Raw genomic sequence first — 23,138 nt, 5'->3', positions numbered from 1 at the left:
TGAGTTCTCCATCCAGAGGTCAAGACTTTCAGCCTTCACGCATGGTTTCTGAGAGGCTGAGATACAAGGATTGGGACCTCCCGGATGACGTAATGGAGATTTTGCTTTCAGCTAGAAGGCCAACAACAATGTCTTTGTACCGCTGCCGTTGGAACAAATTCTGCAGCTGATGCAGGGACAAGAATGTGGACACTTTGCTTTGCAAAACACCGCAGGTGTTATCCTTTCTACTGTACCTAGCCAATCTGGGGCTCCAGGTTGGGACCATTAATGCTTATTTGGCTGTGCTATCAATCTTCAAGGGCTCATCAGAGAAAACGTATTATTTTAAGATACCTTTGGTGATCAGTTTCTGAAAGGGCTCCCTAAAGTTTTCCCTCCATTTCCTTTTCAGGTTCCTGTTTGGGACCTCAATCTGGTGCTAACATTTCTTGTGTGCACCATTTGAACCTCTACATTCATGTCCCTTACGGTTACTAACTTTCAAGAACATCTTGTTGGTAGCACTATCTTTAGCCCTTCGAGTGAGTGAGTTGCAGGCACTGTCTGCAAAACCTCCATTTACAGTATTTCACAAGGACAAGGTCGTCCTGAGGGTTAAGCCTTCATTTTTACCTAAGGTAATTTCAGACTTTCATTAAGAACAAAATATTGTGTTGGCCACCTTTTACCCTCCACCTCATCTTGGCAAGAAGGAGGAGAGGTTGCACAGGTTCGATCCACTTAAAGCTGTGAGCTTCTACATTTCAAGGTGATCAAAACTTTATCTGGACGACCAACTATTCATAGGTTATAAGGGTCATAGACTGGTCAGACTGTGACAAAGCAAACCTCATCCAGATGGATTATTCTAGCGATTTCAGAATGCTACAGGCTGGCGGGCAAGGATCCTGCTCAAGGCTTAAGGGCCCATTCCACTATGGGCATGGCTACCTCCTCTGCTTTGCAAAGAGGTGTCCCTATTAAAAACATTTGTGAGGCAGCTACGTGGTCCACAATACACACTTTCCCTAAACATTACTGCCTTGATTCTACCCTAGGCCAGGATGGAAGCTTTGGAAATGGAGGGACATTCGGTTCATGGAAACCATTAATAACAACGTTCTTACTACCTCTAAAGCTAACGTTGCTTTGGGAGTCTATCAAAGATTAGCAATACGTGGGAGGACACAATACATTAGAAGAAAAGGTTACCCCCGGTAACATTCTTTCAACTGGATGTTCCTCCCACGTATTCCTCATCACCCTCCCAGCCTACCGCTCAGTAGAATGGTTCCATGTCATTTCGCCGACCTCCTTTTTTCCAAAGGGTGGGTGTTTTGGCACGGGAATTTTGCCGAAAAACGTGCTCAACATTTAAAAATATATATTTTTGGGGGGGTTCCCCCTCCACCCCATCCCCCCTTAATTTAATTTTGTTTTTATTTCCCTTCACCCGCAACCCTTTATTTACCCCCCCAGACCTCCCCAAAAAAATTTGATAGCCATTTTTGGCAAAACTCCTGCACCAAATCACTGGTCAGAAAAACGGGTGTCAGCAAAAGGACGCAATACCAGTAGAATTCCCATGCTATTACAGCTTTCGCTCCTTCAAAGCTTAGTACGCTCAACCCCGTTTTAATGCGGGTAGTTCTACTTGAGAATGAAAAACAGAACTGAAGCCAACTAGCGCTGCACATGATATTTATGCCTTCGATGACATCCTCCTCTAGACAGATGCCCTTGAGTGACATCAAGTCGACTGCATCGAATTTGCCAAAGGCTGATGATATCTAAATTGGTTTCAGCACGGGACACCGATTTCATGCTGTGATAATTTGGTGTCCTGGTGTCTTTAAGAGACAGGGTGCCTACTATGGTGCTTTCTTAAATTGATGGAATGCTTGCCATTTAGGTCCCGGGGCTGCTGGTAGTCAATTTGCTGCTGGCCCTTCATGAGCTATGATGCCCTTTTGATTCTTAAAAGGCCAATTTTGTTGCTATTCACATGACTGGCCCCTGCCTTATGGAGGGGCACATGTGGGGTGATTAGAGTATCTTCCCCCTACCATCCCTGGGCACATCATCCTCTAGCTGGATACCCAGCTTCCTGAGCCACCCCATTAGATGTCCCACAATCAGAGAGGAGTTAAGGCTTCCGCATGTTCTTCTGTCATTCATTTTAATATTTTAGAACTCTTTTACATTTTTAAATGCCACTGTACATGTAACATTTGATGACAGAATACAAATATAAACTTAGCGCAATGCAACCTTGAAAACACTTAATTGTGCATGGGTTAAAAAAACACAGTGCAAAAATAATTAAATCATAAGAGTTAACAACGTATGGTAGATCAGACACCCCATTAAACATGTTATTCATTCACATGCCAGTGATAAGCACATCAGTTTTGACATGTATCCAATATCCTTAGAATCTTTATTTCTGCAGCAGCCAAAAGCCCGAACAGTTATGCTTATACTCCCAACACATACCTTTCAGTCCACAAGAGTTTGTGAGTGACTGTACATGCAATTTCACCAAATAATGTCAATACTTCAGGTCTTGTAGCCATTTCTGAGTTGTAAGTGCAGGCCTCTAAACCACATATGTTATTTTCCTTTTCGCCATTGAGTAGGACATTTGTTGTGTCCGCTCATAGTCATAATTGTATTGTTAGCCCCACAAGGCATATTAAGGGTATCTGCTGTGTCTCCATGTTTAATATTCTTTCAAGAGTTTCCGCTACTTACCACAAAAAGGTTGGGCACTTCCAGGCCAGATTAACAAAATCAGCTGGAGCATGCCCACACCTGCCACTACTAGCACAATACTGAATTATATTCTACTCATAAACCTGGGAGTATAGTACCTCTCCTGTACATATTTAAACTGTGTAAGCCTATGTCTGTAGTTCGGACGTACACTTGATTTGCTGCCAAGTACACTTTAATATTTTTATCAAATGTACCAATTCCTAGACATGATTTAAATTTGTTGCTACTAGTTTGCACATTGGTGTCCCTTCCGTCTACTACCATGTATATAGGGTAGACAACCTACCGTCCCTCTAAGTAGTGCAGTGGCACATAGCTAAATGGTTCACCCGAGAAAGATTACCATATCCTCTTAATTGTGTCTCTCAGCTGTGCCTACAACACATCCAATGAAGAAGTGGTCATGTATCCCCCTCCAAAAACCGAGTCCCTGCATGTTTCTAATCCGGTTTTCCTAGAAAAGCTGAATATTACTATTGTAAGTCTACCCTTTGACTTTGGGTAGACTTATTATATATGCATCTATATATAAGTCTATAGGCATATGCCTATTTAGTCATGCAGACCTATAGATATCCCCTCTTTTAATACTATAAATAGTTTCTAACGCACTGGGTGCAACAGTAGGCTTTTCTATACATACATGTATTAGTTACGCTCCTTCAGGCTACCATAGTGAGGCATATCAAGTCGGTGCCACCAGCCAGTAGCTCCCTATGTTTGGAACCTGCAATCCATATGGGTAAACCTGTGTCTCCCACTGAGCCATTGGACTTGCCCCTGCCCATACTTGCTGTGTCAGTGGACCACAGATTTTGGAAAACGTAAAACTGGGTAACAGTACCGGAACACTGATAAACAAATGTAGGTGAAACTATCAACGTTATCAAGGTTATCAATAACCACTTAATTGTTATTCCTAGTAATGAAGTCATGGGCTCTCACAACTTTAGCAACCAAATCTATTCAATTTGTCCATACAAAGGCCCAGATTTTGCTGTGGTCTTCCAGCATTCTCTGTTAATGTGAAGAGTTCAGACTTGTTCACAGTAATTGGCAACCTAGACATCAAAGTAATTGTGTGGATATCCAACGTTATGAGTGGCAAATTCCGTCCAGGATTCTTGACGTTTAATACATCAGCCAAATGTAAGGATGCAAATATTTTATGGGAGTAGTGTTTCAATGCATTATCTGCATGCTTTTCTCTAATGGGACTTGCTAATGGTTGAATCACTAGGGCAAATATCAATGGGCAGACTGGTCACCCCTGGCGAGTAACCCTACGGAAAGCAAGTGTCTCAGATGAGCAAATTAACGTTCACGCTCACCACTGGACTATATAACACAGCACCTTAATAAATACCTATTTAAAAAATCCCCAAAACCCTTCCTTCAGCATGCTCAACATAAACGTCCACTCTACAGAATCTAATGCTTTTTTAGCATCTAATATTGCTGGCATTGCAGAGACCTCTGCTGTTAATTGGCTGATTACTACAAATAGACGTCTTAGATTAGATGAAGAAATCACCTCAGCATAAGTCCCACCTCATCCCGCAGGATCAACCATGAAATCAAGTGCCTATTTGCTATCACTTTTCAAAGTATTTTATCCTCAAAATTTAGGACAATGACTGGTATGAGCTACACCATTTGTGGCATTTGTCATGATTCCCAAAACACCAATATTAATGCCGCCGACTAGTAGGAGGCAGGATGCAAATTTAAATAGTTACATTGAAAGCAAATGGCGTCCTATCAAGTCCAACTAGGCCAAAAAAAATAATCTGGTGATGCCAAGGGTCTTTCCTTGTGTCAGATCATCAATAGATTTTAAAATGTCACTTCTAGTTGTAGAATTTATTCAGCACATCGCCATGCCCCCTATCAATCCGCGCTAATCTCAATTCATCTAGAAACTACCTGATACCTGTAACAGCCACTCTTCGCCTAGAGGTGTGCATGCTGTGTGGAAGCAGGAATAATAACTTTGAAATCATATTTATTGTTAGGATAGTCATTGAGAGCAGACTTCGATTCTGGAATCAACTGAGTGCTTTACAAACTTAGGGGAAAGAACATGGTGAGCAAAGCAGAGAAATGTGTGGACCTAACAGGGTGGGGGAGTCTCGCTCGCTCGCACTCGTGCTATATCTCTCTCTCTCTCTCTCTCTCTCTCTCTCTCTCTCTCTCTCTCTCTCTCTCTCTCTCTCTCTCTCTCTCTCTCTCTCTCTCTCTTTCTCTCCTTCCTTCCCCCCCTCTGACGTAGGAATGGCTCTGATTTCCACCCACCCCATGCTGAGAGGAACCCTATCCCTTCTTGACATGATGAGGCAGCTGACCATGTCACATCACATGTTCAATCAAGTTATGGACTAATGCTTCTTTTAAAGTGCTGCCCGCGAGCATATAGTCAAGATACTTGTGACATGTATTCATCATAGCATTGTGATTCTCATGTTCATCTGCGTTAGGGGATGTATGTCTTTACTTCCCCTGCATTCACTTCACCATACATTCACTAAGTCACATTTACTTCTCCATAACTTTACTTGTGTTAGGCAAGATTGTATACAGTACCCTTTGGGTGCACTACAACATCCCTGACCTCCTGGCAATAGGTACCCAATCTTTGGTATACACAGGTTGGGAGTGTGTTGAGCAGCTAGGCTTATCTCAAGAGGGGTTAATGTGAGCTGTAGGGGAGTTACAGAGATTCACAGTGGCAAGTATTCAAATAAACTCTTACACACAAGGTTTCTTGATTTAACAATTTAAAATTTATTAAACAGTCAGTTAGAGTAAACCTTCTTTAGAAGGGGGCAATATAACAGTAACATTCAAATACACTTCAAAAATACACACTCTTAATATTTCCAAATCAGCAAGTACCCATTTGGGATGGCCCACCAACACTGCCTACACCCTCAGGTGACTTAAATAGTTAGGGTGCTTGGGACATTAATAGTGGCATTTAAAACCAGAGTTGGGAGGATGTTCAAGGAAAAAGGTTATTAGAACAAAACAAGAGATCACACAAATATTCTGAAGCAGGTAAGTACTTTTGGTAACCCCCAATGCAAAGTTAGTTAACCCCTTCCTGGAAGGAAGACACAACACATAAGCAGAGGAGAGAAGAGTATTGCCAGGCCAGCCAATGTTAAGTTAGCAAATGTCAAGGTGAACTGAAGCACTTCTTGCAGGTAAGTAAAAGTCTTGCACAATGTTTTAGAGTAGGGCCACAAGCTGATTAGGCTTGTGAGGTAAAGCAGCTGTTAGCAACGCTACAGATGTAACCAAGACAAGTCTCCAACGAGGACAAGTGAGGTTACACAACAAGAACCATGTTCTCTTAGACTGTGCAGTACCTTTAGGTTGAAGAAAAGTGCAGCAGATGACTACTGTCCCTGTGCAGCTCTGCAGATCCTGGCCTTCCTGGACCTCAGTCGTGGGGACAAGAGGGAGGACTTCTGGGGACTCCTGCACTGCAATGGGACGGTCAATGATCACAACCGGCAATCTTAAAACAAGTGCCACTTCGGTGTTTCTGCTCCTTGCGTCTACCGCAAATATTAACACAGCGGTTCCTGGCTGTCGAGATGGACTTTCCTTGTATCTGTGGTCCGTCACTCTGTTGAGGTGGCTCAGGCACGGTCAGTCCTGCTTCCTGGGAGTCCGGAGGAAGCCTCTAAAAGTCATCCTTTCAGGGGCGTCTCTGTCGATACGAATTTGGAGTTTCAGCACAGCAACAGGGCTTCACCGGGCAAACCAATGGTTCAAGAGAGTAGCAGCAGGCATCCTCTTCAAGTTCTTCTTCGTATTCCTTCGTCCAGTGGTCGACTCTCTTCCAAGCCAAAAAGCCTTGCCTTTTATGCAGATTTCTCCCATTCATTCCAGCCTCGCTGTCAGTCACCCAGCAGGGTGGCTGTCCTTGCCGGACAGCTAGCCGGCCAATCACCTAAAAGTGATTGGCCCAATACATAATATTTATTTTAAAACCAGCACACGGATGAGAATTAGGTAACAGACATTAGACTACCAATCACCTCCAGTTTAATACTCAAAAATGGCCTTAACCCCTACCTGCTCTCCCTCCCATTCAGCTGCTGTCGGGGTCCAGCGCTGCAAGGGTCAGGACTGGCTCCCTGCCCTCAGATTGAAGGGCCCTTGCTACGAGGCATGGTTTATAAGTTAATGCTGGGAAGTTCTGGTTGTAAAATTACAGCAGCTAACAGGGGCCTCATTCACCGCTTTTCAAACACTTGGGCGCCTGTTCAGGCTCCCAAGTGTTTGAAAAGCGGTGGATGAGGCCCCTGTTAGCTGCTGTAATGTTCTCTGCTATTAAAATGTCCCAGAGTTTTATCCAACATAGGATCATTAGGGGGCCCTCCAGAGTTTTCCAGGTGCACGCCACTGTGATCTTAGCAGCGAGGATGAGTTGTGTTCAGAGGGCCGCCTTCCTGCCGGATCTCGGGTAAATACTTCGGATTGGGACTCCCAGTAGGATAGGTTCTTGCTCCAATGGTATCGCCACCTGAGTGATGTCTGCTAAAGTAGCCGTACATTGGGAACAAAACTCCTTTATCACTGGGCATGACCACCACATGTGCAGGTAGGCTCCCGGAAGGCCACATCAGCGCCAGCATAAGGGGCTCAGGGCTTGGTTGAAGTGGTGTAGTCGGAGCGGAGGGTAGTACCATCGTAGTAGTAGTTTATGTGCGCACTCCTGGTTGGTAATACAGAAAGAGGACGAGTGTGTCTTTGACCAAATGTCCACCCAGGTCTGGTCCTCTATCGGGTGCTCCAGGTCCGCCTCCCACTGTGACATATAGGAGGCCCTAGCGGTGAGAAAGTGCATATGTAATAACCTATAGAAGGCCGAGATTCTCCACCGAGCCGGTGGGTCTGCGACTGTAAGCTCAAAGGGGCTAAGGGCTCGTGTATTTGTCTTTAAGCGGGTCCCGGACTCCATTGAAATCTCCCCAATAATAGGTTGGCCTTTGACAAAATTAGGGGGTGCTTCCTCTAGGGCTGCATAAAATTCTTCTTGATTGTCATTCGGTGCATAGATCGAGATGAGGGATTAGAGCTTACCATAGATCAGACATTTGACCGCCACAAAATGGCTCTCAGGATAGAGCAATGTGTCCAAAATTAACGGTGTGAGGATCTTTGCAAAGAGAACCGATGTGCCCCCTTTCTTGATTCCATTGGAAGTCTGGAATTGCAATGGGAAGAATCTGTCGCAAATCCGGGTGAAGTCCGCAGGAATCAAGTGCGTTTCTTGGAGGAAAACCACTGAGGCTTCCTCATTCTGCAAGCATCTCAGCGTGGATTTCCATTTAGGGGGGAGTTCAAACCCCTGACGTTTAGCGTAAGCAATTTCAATTTTCGGTTTGGAGGAGTTGCCTCCCGGGATTCTGCAGGCCCCTGGGATGGATCTCTGGGGGTGGCGTTCATATGTCATCTGGAGGGTTAGTGAAGATGCGGCCATCATGTGGCTGTGTTTTAACCACCTCCAACGGGTGGTTAAACATGTAGCGGTTCCGGAGGCCGATTCTTTTGGGGGAGGGTGAGCCCTCAGGAGAATCCTGGTGCAGGATCGTTGCGGCATCCTCCAGATGACTGATTCTGCGTTGGCTTCCCTGGTAGGAAAACTCCAAAGCTGTGGGGAACAGTCACCGGATTCGGACTTGATGGTCTTGCAGAAACAGGGTTAAAGGCCGAAGGGTTCTCCTCTTCTGTAATGTCACTAGGGAAAGTTCCTGATAGATCTCAAGCGGGGCGCCTTGGAAGGCCAACTCATCTCGGGAACAGCCTATTACTGAGATGGCCTCCTTGCTGGTATAGAAGTGGACCCTCGTTATCACGTCGAGGGGAGTCTGATTCTTCTTGGGTGCAGCCTGTGGGTGCGATCTAATGAGTTGGGCCTTATCCATGTGCGGGAGCAAAGATTGAAAGTAATCGCCCACATATTCACTAGATCTTTGTCCAGCACTGTAGAGGGGATCCCACGAATCCGGAGGTTGCTACGGCGGGCTTTAGTCTCAAGGTCCTCCTGTTTAAACTCAAGCACCTCACTTCTCTCCTGCAGGACCTGGATCGAGTGTTGCAATTCCAACAGCGTCACTGCGTGTCCCTGGGTTAGGTCTTCATCCTCTCCAAGCCTTTGTTTCATTTCCATGACTCTCTGGTCTGTTCGCTCCAGCTTCGTGGTAAGCTCTGACATGCAGGATCTGAACTCCGCTTTAATATCTAGCATGAAGGACTGAATGTCTTCTTTAGTTGCTAGTCTCCCCTGCCCTTCTGGGGTCTTCTGTGGCGTGAGTTTGGCGGGGTCAGATTTCTTCCCTTTGTCCGCCGAAATCAACATAGTAGAGATGTCTGAGCTCTTGGGCGGTTTGAGGTGTTTAGCCATTGCTCTCGGCCTCTGTTTCTGGGACCCCTATGTCAGCTCCGATAGAACCAGCGAAATGGGAAAGTCCAAGAGGAGACCGTCACCAGGGCCTCTGAACGAGTTCCGCAGCTTCCATCCAGTCCCATGTAGTAGAGGAAGGCAGCAGGTAATGGAGGCTGCGTTTAGGAGACTTGCATCTTGGGTGGGGCAGGAGATTAAGTTACTGGCAGGGCTTCTGGCGAGGACTCCTCAAGGTAAGGGAGAACGTGAAGAGGGAATCCTGGCTATGTTTCGCTAGATGTGGGAGCCAGTCTTGGCCACCTTGGTTCTAGATCCTCAAAGCTTCAGAATCCCGATGGGCTTGGCTGACGACTGCTGGGTTATTAATGGGGGAGGGCCTCCTCTCATTGCTGGCTAGCAGGGGATGAAAGAATTACTGCCTCTCCGGGCAAGCAGACACTGGGCCTGGGATTACATATGGAGAGGGGGGAGTGGGCCAGGGCGCCCTAGGAAGTAGCAGGTGAGGAGAGCCCCTCCGAGAGCTGGCTGAACAGTGACTTTATTTGTCAGACATTTTTTGCGGGGACATTATTACATTGAACCCTTTACTACTTTTGTCTTTCGCTTCCCATAGCATTCGCTTCTTTATTACAGGGGGAAGAGCCCCCTGACCCCTCTTCTTTTTTTACCCTCCTTGCCACCCCTTGATCCCAACCCTAACCTTTAGCTCATCGTAACCACATGCATTGCCTCTGAAGATATGGACAAAGTAAAGGCATGGAGAAGTAAATGTATGACATAGAAAATGTCTGGCAAAGTGACGGTAGGCTCCTTAAGTGTTGGGGAGGTTTTCATGGTGAAATAAAGGAGAGAGAGCGCGTTAGGAGCATGTATATTTATAAAGGCTTGCCTAAGCCCACCCTGCACGCCTGCTAATGTCAAGAATGTACACTTTTTTAAAATATATATGGCCCTATGCATTTTAAACCTTAGGGGATTAGCTTCATAATGCCTCTTATATGCATTGAAAAGCAGGAGAAACACCTATAAACCCTCATCTTTGTGCAAACCTGGCATGATCTTTTTCCAACAGGTGTCGTTCCTGCAGCATTGCTACATTAACTCTGTCCAGGTACAATATAACTTTTCTAACCTTAGAGCAGCACAAGGTTGGGCAATGCTCCACCATGCACTTTAACCACGCAGGATGCAGCGTCCCTCCTCGCTCACCGAGTCTTAACCATTGCCTGCAAAAGCTCCTCAGATTGCAGCTTTTCAAGCATGTTTTTCATGGATGAGTCTGCTGCTCCTAGAGCTGCCTTTTAAGGGCTCTGAATGTTCAGAAACACTTTATATATTTGTTAGTACACTCCACTCACAGAGCTGATCTAAAACTTGGAGTAACCCCTTTTGGGTTTCAGTTAGGTTTCATTTTATTTTATAAGTGGAAGGTTGATTCTGTTTCTGCTTTATTTATATTACCACTTTTCTGTCTTTTGTTCTCCTCTGTCATTGGACAAACTCCACACAATAATACGATACAGTTTCGTTTTTGGTACTTACTTGACACAACTAGTTTTCATGACTTTGCTCTTTTTTTATGTTTTTCATCTTTTAGTAACTAAAATAAATTTAGGAAGCAATAACGTAATCTAGTTTGTGAAAATACTACAGTAAAGTTTGTGGTGATATATTTTAACCATTTATATAATGTCTTTCCTCCCTTTAGGATGCCATTGGTACTCCCATGGGGAAATTTAAGGTAAGAATTATCAAAGCGTTTATGTAACTTTAAATAATTGCACGATCTACACAACATTGTATGTATGCATGGTTTATATTTTTTTACTTTAAGAAAATTAATGTCTGTAGCGGTTTTTGAAGCCAAACGTAGTTAAATACTCTTGATTTTACAAACCCTTGCAAGATGTTTATTTTTCCCATATTATATAGTGAAAAACTTTGCATGGTGTAAATGAAAACCTTTTTTTTTAATTAATCATCACAAGGATGGACGTTATTTCAGAGGAACACTAAGCTATTAGAAAAAAATAAATCACTTTCACCAACTTTGCATTCCAGTGTATCTTGGTCGAGAAGCACTTAGATGTCCCAAAGGTAGTTTTTTTTTCCCCCTGTCGTGTTAGGTTACATGCATGACACCATGCTCCCGTCAAGAACTCCCCCGTTTCGTCGATGAGTATGCTGTTTTTATGAATGAATGGGAGTTTCCCATTAACATTGACAAACAAAGGTTTTGTTTGTGGCTTTGAGCGGTAGACGTGGCACTGTTTATTTCTTGATGGTTCCAAACTGGAGCAGGTGAAGGAGTTCACCTACCTGTGAATGGTGTTTTCGGAGATTCTTGGAGCTAAATCTCATATTCATCATTGCACTATTGCATTGACCCAGGTCAATGTTTCCATCCTTCAGTTTGCAAATGTTTTTGGACAGCAATATATCAAAGCAATTCTGCTGTTTTTTGTGTGTAGATCATGGACTTTGTAGCATGAATATGTGCTTCTGCAGCTCTTAAACCTATTTCAGTAGGAATGAAGACCCATTTTTCAAACCGGCCTTAGAGCTGCCAACTTCTGCCTCAAATTAGTTTACACATAGTGTGTCAAGGTAGGCTGTTGTTAAGGACGTGTCTTCACTTGGCTCATTTTTGCTTTTGGTGTTCGATTTGGAGTATTACCCATGCTGCTCTGCATGTAGGATTGTAGAGGATCTTATGAGGAAAGATAACTTTGATATGCTTGCTTGGGAAACGCACATGAGCCATTTACTTACAGCAATACATAGTCTCCTGACATTCATCAAATACCCCAGGATCATTGAGGCTACAATACAAAATTATAATCCCTGTAGTCAGGGAATTTCTAAGCAGGTCGAGAGAGGACACAGAAATGCGCAAGGTTAAACATCGGCCCATTGCTCCATAACACCAGGAGGGACAATGGTGGATTACCTTGCATATATTCTCATGTTTAGGAACAGGCACTGGGTAACTTGCTTATGTTTTGAGCTTCTGCGTATTGATGCCTCTTTTAATGCATATACATATATATTTCAAATGGATTGTGTCCTCCCATGTATTCCTCATCTATGATAGTAGTATCTCGCCAGCTTTGCTGCTTCAGAATTTCTTTTTCGGCAGAGGGCGCTGTGTACGAGTTCTTGGCGTCGATGTCCCTTGAGGGTTGCTGTGTCATTTCGACGTCACCAGTAGTACAAAAAGCTTGTGCGGCGCCCGTTGCCTTCCGTTCCGTTTTTCCGGGCTTTGCTTCGAGACAACGGCGCGCTTTATTTTTTCCCAGTGATCATGACTGTGGGACAAAAATGTCCATCACCGATCCTCACCGGGTTTGCCTTTGGTGTTTGGGTAAAGACCATTGTATTGACGACTGCGGCTTCTGTCAGTCTGATTGAAAAAGCTCTTTGCGAACGAAAAGATAAATTGGCGGTGGGGCGGGAAGCTTCGAAGGGCTCTTCGAAGAAATTTTTAAAAAAATGGAGTCCAAAGACATCCGAAGAGGTCTTGATCAAGAAGTCGGTCCAGACATTCTTCGACTTCTTCTAAGAAGTCGAAGAAGAGACATCACAGGTCTCCCTCTTCGTCATCAGACACCTCCACTGAGGAGATAAAATGCTCGACTAGGTCGGATTCCCCCAGCAAGTGGAATGCTTTCAGGGTGGAAATCATGCAAATCTTTGAGAACGTGGCCTTGACCCCCTCAAAAGAGCTTCGCAAGAGTCAGACCCCGGTCGCTCCCCTGGACGATGCAGGCAGGTCAAAAACTACTTCGGCAAGTAGTAAGTCAGAGTCTCGACACTAAGAGGAAAGTGCCTCTGAAGGGGATATTTCTCTGTTAGGAGTCAAATTTGGCTCTAGTGAAGTTCCTGAGGAACTAATTGACCCTGAGTCAAGATTGAAAGACCTCTGCGGCTCCCTCCACTCTGCCAGTGGTCTAATACGTCACCAGAGTTGGAGTTTACAAAACCTGACCCTTCAGAACATGCTGAATCAGGGTACAGGAACCTTATGAACAAGGTGACTGAATTCATGGTTTGGAGGAGGGCCCCACCAACCTTCAAGCAGGATGATATGACAGACATCCTGAATCAGGGTCCACAAAAAGACCCAGTTCTTCCCTTCCATAGGGCCCTACAAAGGAATGTAGAAGCTAACCGGGAGACGGTTCAGCTATTAATAGGAGCTTTACTGGAAAGTATAGACCATCTTCCATTGACCCTGATTATCTCAGTAAACACCCTACACCTCAGAGTCTAGTGATTAAGGCTGCGACTACTTCCTGACAGTCAGCCTATCCCCCTATTCCCCCAGATAGAGAGGATAAGAAAGTGGATGCTTGGGCCCGCAACGTGTTTATCTCGGGCAGTATGGCACTAAAGTCCACGAATTTCACCTGTACCCTAGCCAGGTTTACCCATACCCTGTGGGACTGTATTAAAGAGGCGGCTGAACATATTCCAGAAGGCGAAGAAAGGGAAGGCTTTCTGAATATAATTAAGGATGACAAGGAGGCGATGGGGGAGTGTCTCCAGGCAGGGCTGGATATTGCTGACAGCATCAGCAGATCCATGGCTGTAAGCACGGTACTGCGCAGATTTGCGTGGTTGAGAACGTCGGGAGTTTGCACCGGACGTGCAGGCCAAACTTCTCAACATGCCTTTAGACGGCTCGAGGTTGTTCTGCAGCAGGGCAGACAAAAGCTTGGAGAAGCTGCAGACCCCCAGGGCCGCGGCTAAGTCCCTTAGCTCCTCCATTCAGCAACTTTATTCAGGCTCATCTTCCTGGAGAGGTTGTTCTTTTTGTTACTACTCCTTCTTTGGTAGAGGAAAAGGACAGGCTGTACAGAAAGGACAAAGGAAATTCCCTCGTGGTGGACGAGGTAAGAGTGCTAAATCAGCCTCAGCAATGGCATCTTTACCCTCTGCCGCTGCTGCAGCTGCCTCTAAACCACTCTGAGGCCTTAGCCCACAAGACCCCAGTGGAAGGCAGAATATCTCAGTGTATGAGCGAATGGCGGGGCATTACTTCAAACGCTTGGGCACTGGAAACAGTATCCCAAGGTTACTGCCTTCCTTTTCTAAAGAGGCCTCGGGATCATCCACCGGGGCCCAACTCTGTCAAAATTCCAGATCCTGTAGCGAAGAGGAACAAGGGTTGGCATTCACCTTATTTTCTCATTCCCAAGGACGGAGGACCGAGACCTATCTTAGACTTAAGAAACTTGAACAAGTTCCCAAGGAAGGACAAGTTCAAGATGGTCACACTTTATCAGATCGTTCAAGCTCTCCAGCTCCAAGACTGGTTGGTATCATTGGACCTTCAGGATGTTTACTTTCATGTGCCAATCCATCTCAAGCACAGAAGGTACCTGAGGTTTGCGGTTGGAGTTTCATTATCAGTTTCGAGTTCTGCCATTCGGGCTAACCTCCGTCCAAGGGTTTTCACCAAACTGATGGCGGTGGTGGCAGCGAGTCTCAGGAAAGGGGGGATTCACGTCTACCCCTACCTGGACGATTGGTTAATCAGGGCTTGTTCACCCGAACAGGCCCAGGATCATCTGAGGATCACCTGCCACTTCCTTCACAGACTGGGCTTCTCCCTCAATTACAAGAAGTCCCATTTGATACCTTTCGAAAGACTCCAGTTCATCAGAGCGTTCTTGGATACTTCCTCGGGCAAAGCCTTGCCTCCCGAGGTGAGAGCTCAACACATTCTGCAGATGGTAAAAGTAGTGCCCAGCATCTACCGGCCTGCGATTTTCTGAGGTTACTCAACCTCATGGCATCCTGCATTTTTCTGGTGCCAGAGGCCAGATTGAGAATGAGATCCCTTCAATGGATCCTCAGGATTCAGTGGTCCCAGTTTTCGGGGTATATGTCAGATCTTTCGGCAGGTTCCAAGCAGAGTTGCTCAAGACCTTCTATGGTGAGACTGCAAGGACAATATTCTCAAGGGGGAATCTTTTTGGAAGCCATGGCCATAGATAATTGTAGTGATGGACGCCTCACGGGGTGGGGGGAGCTCATGCCAACAATCTGAAAATCAGCTGTCGTTGGTCTCCATCGAAGTCCAACTACACATCAACCTTTTAGAGCTCAGGGCAATCAGACTAGCACTGAAGGCCTTCCTGCCCTCTCTACGGGGAAAGGATGACTGACAACACAGTGGCCATGTACTACCTCAACAAGAGTGGAGGCATAGGGTCACTATCACTGTGCAAAGAGGCAATGCAGCTCTGGTTCTGGGCAATACAAGAAGGAATCTATCTGTTAGCGGTTCACTTAGCCGGAGAGCAGAACACAGCGGCGGATGCTGTGAGCAGGCAGAGCACAGTCTCCCACGAGTGGGAACTAGCTCAGGAAGTCCTTCAAGAGATCTTCACCCTGTGGGAACCCCTTAAGTGGATCTGTTTGCGACTGAGGTCAATCGTAAGTGCGATCAGTATTGCTCAAGGGAATTTCCTCCGAGAGGAGCTCTAGGAGAGGCATTTGTGGTGGACTTTGGAGTTTCCACTTCTGTATGCGTTTCCTCCAGTCTCTGTGATTCCTCACACAATCAGGAGTTTGAGAAAGTTCAGGAAAACCATGATCATAATTGCCCCGGATCGGGCCAGGAGGACGTGGTACCCGGACCTTCTGGACATGTCCATCTGCCCTCCAATATGTCTTCCACAAAGAGAGGATCTTCTCTCGCAAGAGGAAGGTCGGGTTCTCCATCCAGAGGTCAAAACACTCAGCCTTCACGCATGGTTTCTGAGAGGCTGAGATATAAGGATTGGGACCTCGTGGATGATGTAATGGAGATTTTGCTTTCGGCCAGAAGGCCTGCAACAAAATCTTTGTACCAGTGTTGTTGGAATAGGTTCACTAACTGGTGCAAGGACAAGAATGTGGATCCTTTTCAATGTGGCACTCCTATAGTGCGTGCTGTTCTTCCTATTGCATCTGGCCAATCTGGGGCTCCAGATTGGTACAATAAAAGGATCCTTGACTGCGCTTTCCATCTTCAGTTTTCTTACTTCAAAATTCCATTAGGTATCCAATTTCTAAAGGGATTCACTAATGTGTACCCTCCAGTAACATTTCATGTCCCGGCCAGGGATTTAAATCTTGTGTTAAAGTTTCTAACACGTATACCCTTTGAGCCTTTACAGTCCTGCCCATTAAGGCTGTTGACATTGAAAACTACCCTTCTTGTGGCACTAACATCAGCCCGAAGGGTAAGTGAGTTGCAGGCTCTTTTATGCAAACCTCCTTATACTATTTTTCATAAGGATAAGGTAGTTCTTAAGGTTAAACCATCTTTTTTGCCGAAAGTAGTTTCTGACTTTCACCTGTCGCAAAAAATAACACTTTCAGCTTTCTACCCTCCACCTCATTTGGGTAAAGAGGAGGCGAGGTTGCATAGATTGGACCCAAAAAGGGCTCTGAGTTTTTATATAGCGAAAATGGTGAAATTACGCAAGGATGACCAGCTCTTTGTAGGTTATACTAGTCCTAAATTAGGATTAGCAGTGACAAAGCAAACAATATCCTGCTGGATTATTCTAGCTATTGTGGAGTGTTACAAGTTAGCAGGGAAGGATCCGAAGGAAGCGCTTGGAGCTCATTCCACGAGGGGCATGTCTACTTCCGCAGCTCTTCAGAGAGGGGCCCCCGTAATTGACATCTGCTCAGCTGCAACTTGGACGTCAATTCCTACTTTTGTTAAGCATTACTGTTTAGATTCTTCATCTTCCCAACAAGGCCTGTTTGCTAAAGCAGTACTTCATTTCATCCAGGATTGAACTAAATAGTACTCCCACCTCCTATTTTCTTACTGCTTTGGGAGGCTATCATAGATGAGGAATACATGGAAGGACACAATCCATTCTAAGAACAAGTTACTTACCAACTGGTAACGTTCTTTCGACGGGATGTTCCTCTCACGTATTCATCACTGCCCCACCCAACCTACCCGGCTGTACAATTTACGAGATTTACACTTTCCGTTTGCGAAGAGCTTACAGTCTGAGGCACGCCTGGAAGGTTCCTCGAATTATAACATAAAAACAGAACTGGAGAAAACGGGCGCGGCATAAGCTATTTGTACTACTGGTGAATTCGACATGCCACAGCGGCCCTCGAGGGACATCGATGTCACGACCTCGTGCACAGCGCCCTCTGCCAAAAATTGTTTTCCGAAGTAGCAAAGCTAGCGAGATACGACTATCATAGATGAGGAATACGTGGGAGGAACATCCAATCGAAAGAACATTACCAGTTGGTAAGTAACTTGTTCTTCTGAGGCTTGTAGATCGTCTTAGATCACATGCTATGCATAGGCCGACATCTAGTGGTTGTTGCAGAGTATTATATTTTTTGTTTTCGCAATTTGAAAAGCGACGTCGACAGGGCGTGCCAGTAATACTATCCCTAGTGGGACGTCCACTGTATCCATGGTCCTTCACGCGTCCAGGTCCCTCAGATTGTTTTTTTTCTGCCATCGTAGTCGGACGCATATCTCAGAGTTCCTTCTTGGCTGATGCCATTACTTAATAAAAAGTTAAACTTAGTATTTCTTTCTGCCCTTTCGACATACCGTTTACCGCAAGATCTGCGGCAACGGCTTCAAGGACAAGACCATCCACCGACAACAGCGACTCCTGTGTCGACAAACCTTTTCCTGCGGCCTTCCAAGGCCTCAACGGGCCTCGGCCTAGCACAGCAGGGAGAGCGGGGGGATGTTCATATTTTAGTCTCACTAAGAGAATGCATATTCCCCTTTACTCCCATTTATTTCTCCAGGCTGCCATCCTTATATGCGATGGAAAACACTCCTTTTAAGTGGTGTCTTTCCTGTAACAGAAAGTTTCCCTGCAAGGATTCCCACTCAGTGTGTAACCTCTGCTTCCCTAGGGACCATGCTGAAAAATAGTGCAAGTTTTGCAAACTGTTCAGGCCAAAGACATTAAAGGACCACAAGACTAAATGCTGGGCCCATCACGCCATGCAGGCCGAGGCTGCCATGGATGTCGAGGGAGCTTCCAGCGATGGCAGCATCGGCATCCTAAGTGATGCCGACGGTGATCGGAATCCTTTGGATTCCCGCGTCCGAGCCCCCGAACTCCAACATGCAGACTGGCAGTTCTGCTACGTGGACGACACCCTGCAGCTCAAGCACTACCAAGTCACACAACACCAAGCACATACCCCATGGTCGAAAATCAACCACATCGTCGACAGATAAGCCACATGCAGTGTCGGGGAGGGTTCGAGCATTCCCTGTCCTCTGGGCCATCGCAGTCGCGATCACCACACGACAGGCCCCCGAAACAGACGTCAGTCTGTTTCCGACAGAATGTCTAAATCTGGGAAGTCCTTGGGTTTGGGCAAATAAGCATCTACGGCCTGGGGTGGTGGGGGAGCTCAATATTAAGCGTGTTAATTAAAAAACATGTTCCCGACACCCTACTAAAAGCCAGAACGTCTCAAAACCATAAATCTTTGACACCCGAGGTTACAAAGTCACAGGCTACTAAAAATATGGATTACACTACCCCTGAAGGCACTCTTTCACTGGCGATGCATCATAAGCAGACTCTTGTCCCACAAACTCCACCTACACCTTCCCAACCTACTCCTACTCCCTCTGTGTTGCCAAGCTCCTCCCAATGGACCCCTGAACAATTCGATAGGGTCATGAGGAGCATGTCCAGTTTTATAAACTTCTTTGACGAACATCCCAAACAGCTCCAAAACCTTCAGGGGCCCCCGCAAAGTGGGGCAGCAGGCACACAGCCTGAAGCCAAAAAAGCCAGGGTGGACACCACACAGGCTACCACCTCATCATATCAGGGCCCAGGTCAGGACACTTATTATAACATTCAAGGCTCACATGACCCTGGCTTGTATACAGACCCAGAGGACCAAGGGGACACAGGAGACTTAGATCAATATTATGATGATGCCGATGATGACGTATACATCATCCAATCCTGTATTGCTCTCCTCTGAAAAGTGCACGGAACTACCATAAATCACCAGTGCAATTATAGAGCAAATACTTCAACCCAAAAACAGACACAATAATTCACAGCCACGCACACTTTAGAAGATAATCAGCTCTTTATGGCTATTTATTCAAAGCTTACAGGTACATAGAAATAACTCATACAACTCACATGGACATAGATCACAGAAAACATAAAGAAGTCAAAGAAAGAAATACATCACCGTGGGCGTAACTTAATGGAACTTCATCTGGCCAGAAGCGGCTGAAAGACCCCGATAACAGCCAGGCCAAGAGCACAACAACCCACAGGAGTGTCGGACCGAAGCGTCCCCCCTCCGACTGAAGTCTTTGTGCTTATCCCGTCTGACCGCTAAGGGCTTCCGCATATATGCCCTCCTCAACAAGGGGTGGCAACTTCTCCAACCTTCTGGCAGTGCGCTTGCGCATTGATGGGTGACCGTTGGTTGCCAGCTGAATCAACCGACAGTAACCTCAAGGAGCAAAGCACTTCTCTCTCCTAAACGCCCCGGGAAACAATTCCATAACTCATCTCAAAACCTTGGCACAGGCCGAGCAAACCCAAAACAAACTTCGCTATCAGGTACCAGCCGGCACCTGCGGATCTTAGCTTTCCCAGCGCCGTGTCCTTGGCTGGGAATGCCTGCATTCCAAGCCCATCAGCAATAACGTTGAAAACATGTTGTTTCGCAAAGCAAGTGTAGCTTTCCACTGAGGCATGGATAAATATCCATCTTGGCTCTGAGTTCCCCCAGAATGCACTGCGCACCAGCGCCATGTTTTAGCTCAACCATCACAATCCACCCTTGGATATTTACTTTCCATAGCCCAGTGGCAAAAGAGGCGGTCTTTAAAACCGACGAAATGTTAGAACCAGGTTGGGACAACAACAACAAGCTATTATGATAGCTAATATAATACAAATACAAGCGAAAGCATAACGCAGTGTACCTCCAATATCGGGAACCCAATGAAATAACCAATCCCACCAATTCCCAGTATGTATCCCTCAAACCTTGAATATGACTTTAAATGGATCATAAATGGTCACTTAAATCGAAACAACACATCCCTTCAACTGCGTTACAACCTAAATTATGTTTCAGCAATAGATAATCAACAGCAGCTCTGTTTTGCAAAGTAACTCTTCTAATAACTTCATTATCAAGGAGTAACTCTTGTAAACCTTGCGAAATATGATTGATTGAAACTCTTAACTACTAAACATGCTAATTTCATCAAACATTTGTAACCCCACAGCAGCTAAACCCCAAACACCTACTAATGAAAGGGTTAATGCTAAAACCTCAGCTTCTGATAGCAAATGTACATGTTAATCACAGTCAGGAAATAATCCCATACATTCAAAAGTTGACCTTTTACCTCGAGTTATCACTGAGTGTAAAGGAAACATCATCAGTTCTAATCAAGTCAAAGCACATGTTACCACATGGAAAGAGCCATCCTGTTTCAAAGTTACCCATCTCTAATTAGAGCTCACACACTTGGCAGCATTACTACAAATCAAAGGCCTTAACATACACACAGCTAACTCTGGTGTGCGCATTCCTTTTGTCTGAAAATATATAATGCTCCTGCTCGCCCAACCCTGCTGCCCAAACAATTCATGAACCATTTTCCTGGCCACATACAATGTAGTAATTTTGGAAAAGGCAAAACATATTAATCTCTGGTTAAGGCAATTCATGGCAAAACATTTCATTTTCAAGGTAAAACATATCAATAAGGTCATTACAACCGTCGACTGAATCATTCGAATATGCAGCATCAAATGTTTGACAATATGCCAAATCCGCACCGTGACAGTTCAGCAAAAGTTATTACTTTGTTGGACACTTCTCACAGGTTGCCGAACAAATGTTTTCACTTTTCACGCACGTTAGCAGCCTTGAGTGCGGTGCAGGACAGGTTCAAAGTTGAAATAGCATGTCGCAGTGGCTCGCTTTTTCTGAGAATGCGTCTGCTTGACTGATCAGTGTTACCCGGCAATTGCACACGTCTACCCCTTAATCTACTTTCTTGGTTATTTGCCTAGGCAAAATACAAACAGAAAGGTTAAGATTTCATCAAAAGGTACACTATCAGTGTTATCCACATTAGGATGTCATCAAGACTTCAATATCAACGTTGTCCACCCCTTCCCTTAACACCACCCTTCTGCATGTTACTGGGGGCTTATTTGCACTCAACCATACGGGGTGTAACCGCCTACTCACAAACTCATTTGTGCAATGCGATCATAGTTGGTCAATGGTACCTCAGACTGATCTGTGATTTTACAATATCCATATAATAAGTACCCAGGTCGCACTTCTCAATGGTCTTTTTCACCAAAGCAATCACGAATGCCAGGCATCAACTTGCTTCCAGTATTTCATGATCTTGATTTAAATTGCCCTGCTGGCATCACTCCATTTTTCATAGGTAACGTCTTTTCGTCCAATACTGCCTGCAGTTGCACAAGCAGCCTTGTTTATTTTCTCTCCATACAGGCAGTGTCTTTCAAGCCTCTGGTTTTCCACTTGTCATTTTCCCAAAAGGGTGTTTGTGGATTTCTTGACCACCCTTTTTAGAGCGATAGTTTGAGTCAGTTCCTTTATTTGCTTCAACAAATCATTCATTCTTGCACTAAGCCGTGAGGCTTATGGATCATGGCTAATGTGCAGTGTTCATGTTATACTCCAAAGCCTCGCTCTGCATGTTGTCTCTTGCAAAACGGCTATCTTTGTCAGTTTGCTTCCATCTGGAACACCATAATGTCTTTGTCAGTTTCTCCAGCCCTGGCAATGTAACTTGCATTTTGCCGGCTGTGTGACAGCTGTGTATTTTCACTCACAAAGCGCCTAGAGGTTTCTTCTCCAGTGCACAGCGCTTTACTTCAGTTCACATCACATGGGGCACTGGAATGCAGCTTGCATGGCAATGTCTCTTGAAATGGGCAGCTGTGTCTTCTCTTAGCCCATTCACAAATGCACAGTTTTCCCCAAATGTTCATATGCGCGATGCGCCCAGTCTGCTATTTGATACTGGGCAAATTCTTTACTTGCATACATCATCCTTCAGTTCAGTTTCAGCATTCTGTAATTGCACCCCCCCTCCTCAGTTTTTGACAGTGTCTCTCACAGGGGATGGAATGCAGGAATGTCATTGTTTATCTTTCGCGCAGCAAGCTTATCTCTTTGCTCTATAACTCTTAAACTGTGGTGGCTTTAATGGAAGGCACTCGTTTCAGACAGTTCACTCAGATTAACTCTTTCCTGCACTGTTCCAGCAACTTAGATCTGCCAGCTTCTGTAAACACTATTTCACCGAACAGGAGTGCTTTTTCTGCCTTCCTTCAACAGTTTTTTTTTCTTTCGCGCACCTCGCCCAAGACAGTGCAAGTTATCTCCAAGCCACAAGCTCCGCACAGCAAGACTCCCATGTTCAAAAGAGGCACATTTTCTTGTCATCAGATTCAACTTCATGTAATTTTGCAAAATGTCTTTTTAGCCTGTTTAAACTGATGTCCCATTTAAAGGCATACATTTTATTTTTCCTTTTTCCTCGTAACCTTGTAGTTTGGCTTCACAAACTCAGTCCAATGCACTGTGCGATCTTTCAACCCACTAAATCTTTGTGCTGTTTTATCACACACAGATTTTCCATTCTGTTGTACCATTGCCAGAATATAACCACTTATGTCAGTGCATTCAAAACATGTCATGTGTAGTGCAGCTCCCTGCACGTTATCTACAAAAGCAACCCACACTCTGTATTGCTTGTGGGCCGTTAATTGGTCAACAACATTTTCACTATATATCACAATCAACTTGTCCTTGTCTCGTATAAAACATACATCCCTTAATAACAACAGTACTTTTGCTTTTAGCAGCAATTCCATGGTATAGCGTGCGAACAGTCAAAATA

The 23,138-nt window shown here is 45.2% G+C and overlaps 1 protein-coding gene across 2 annotated transcripts in view; it reads left to right on the top strand.

Annotated features, from left to right (window-relative positions):
• Positions 1 to 23,138, top strand: part of CRYBG1 (crystallin beta-gamma domain containing 1) — a 1,845,005-nt gene that overhangs the window by 1,349,794 nt on the left and 472,073 nt on the right. For both annotated transcript variants that reach the window (XM_069606577.1, XM_069606578.1), the window contains one exon: positions 10,890 to 10,922. In XM_069606577.1, coding sequence (XP_069462678.1) covers positions 10,890 to 10,922 — 33 coding nt within the window. The remainder of the gene's footprint in view (positions 1 to 10,889; positions 10,923 to 23,138) is intronic.

This window comes from Ambystoma mexicanum, chromosome 4p (assembly GCF_040938575.1).
Source record: "Ambystoma mexicanum isolate Mex_15411 chromosome 4p, UKY_AmexF1_1, whole genome shotgun sequence".
Taxonomy (NCBI): Eukaryota; Metazoa; Chordata; class Amphibia; order Caudata; family Ambystomatidae; genus Ambystoma; species Ambystoma mexicanum.
This window is presented reverse-complemented; position numbering and strand designations above follow the sequence as displayed.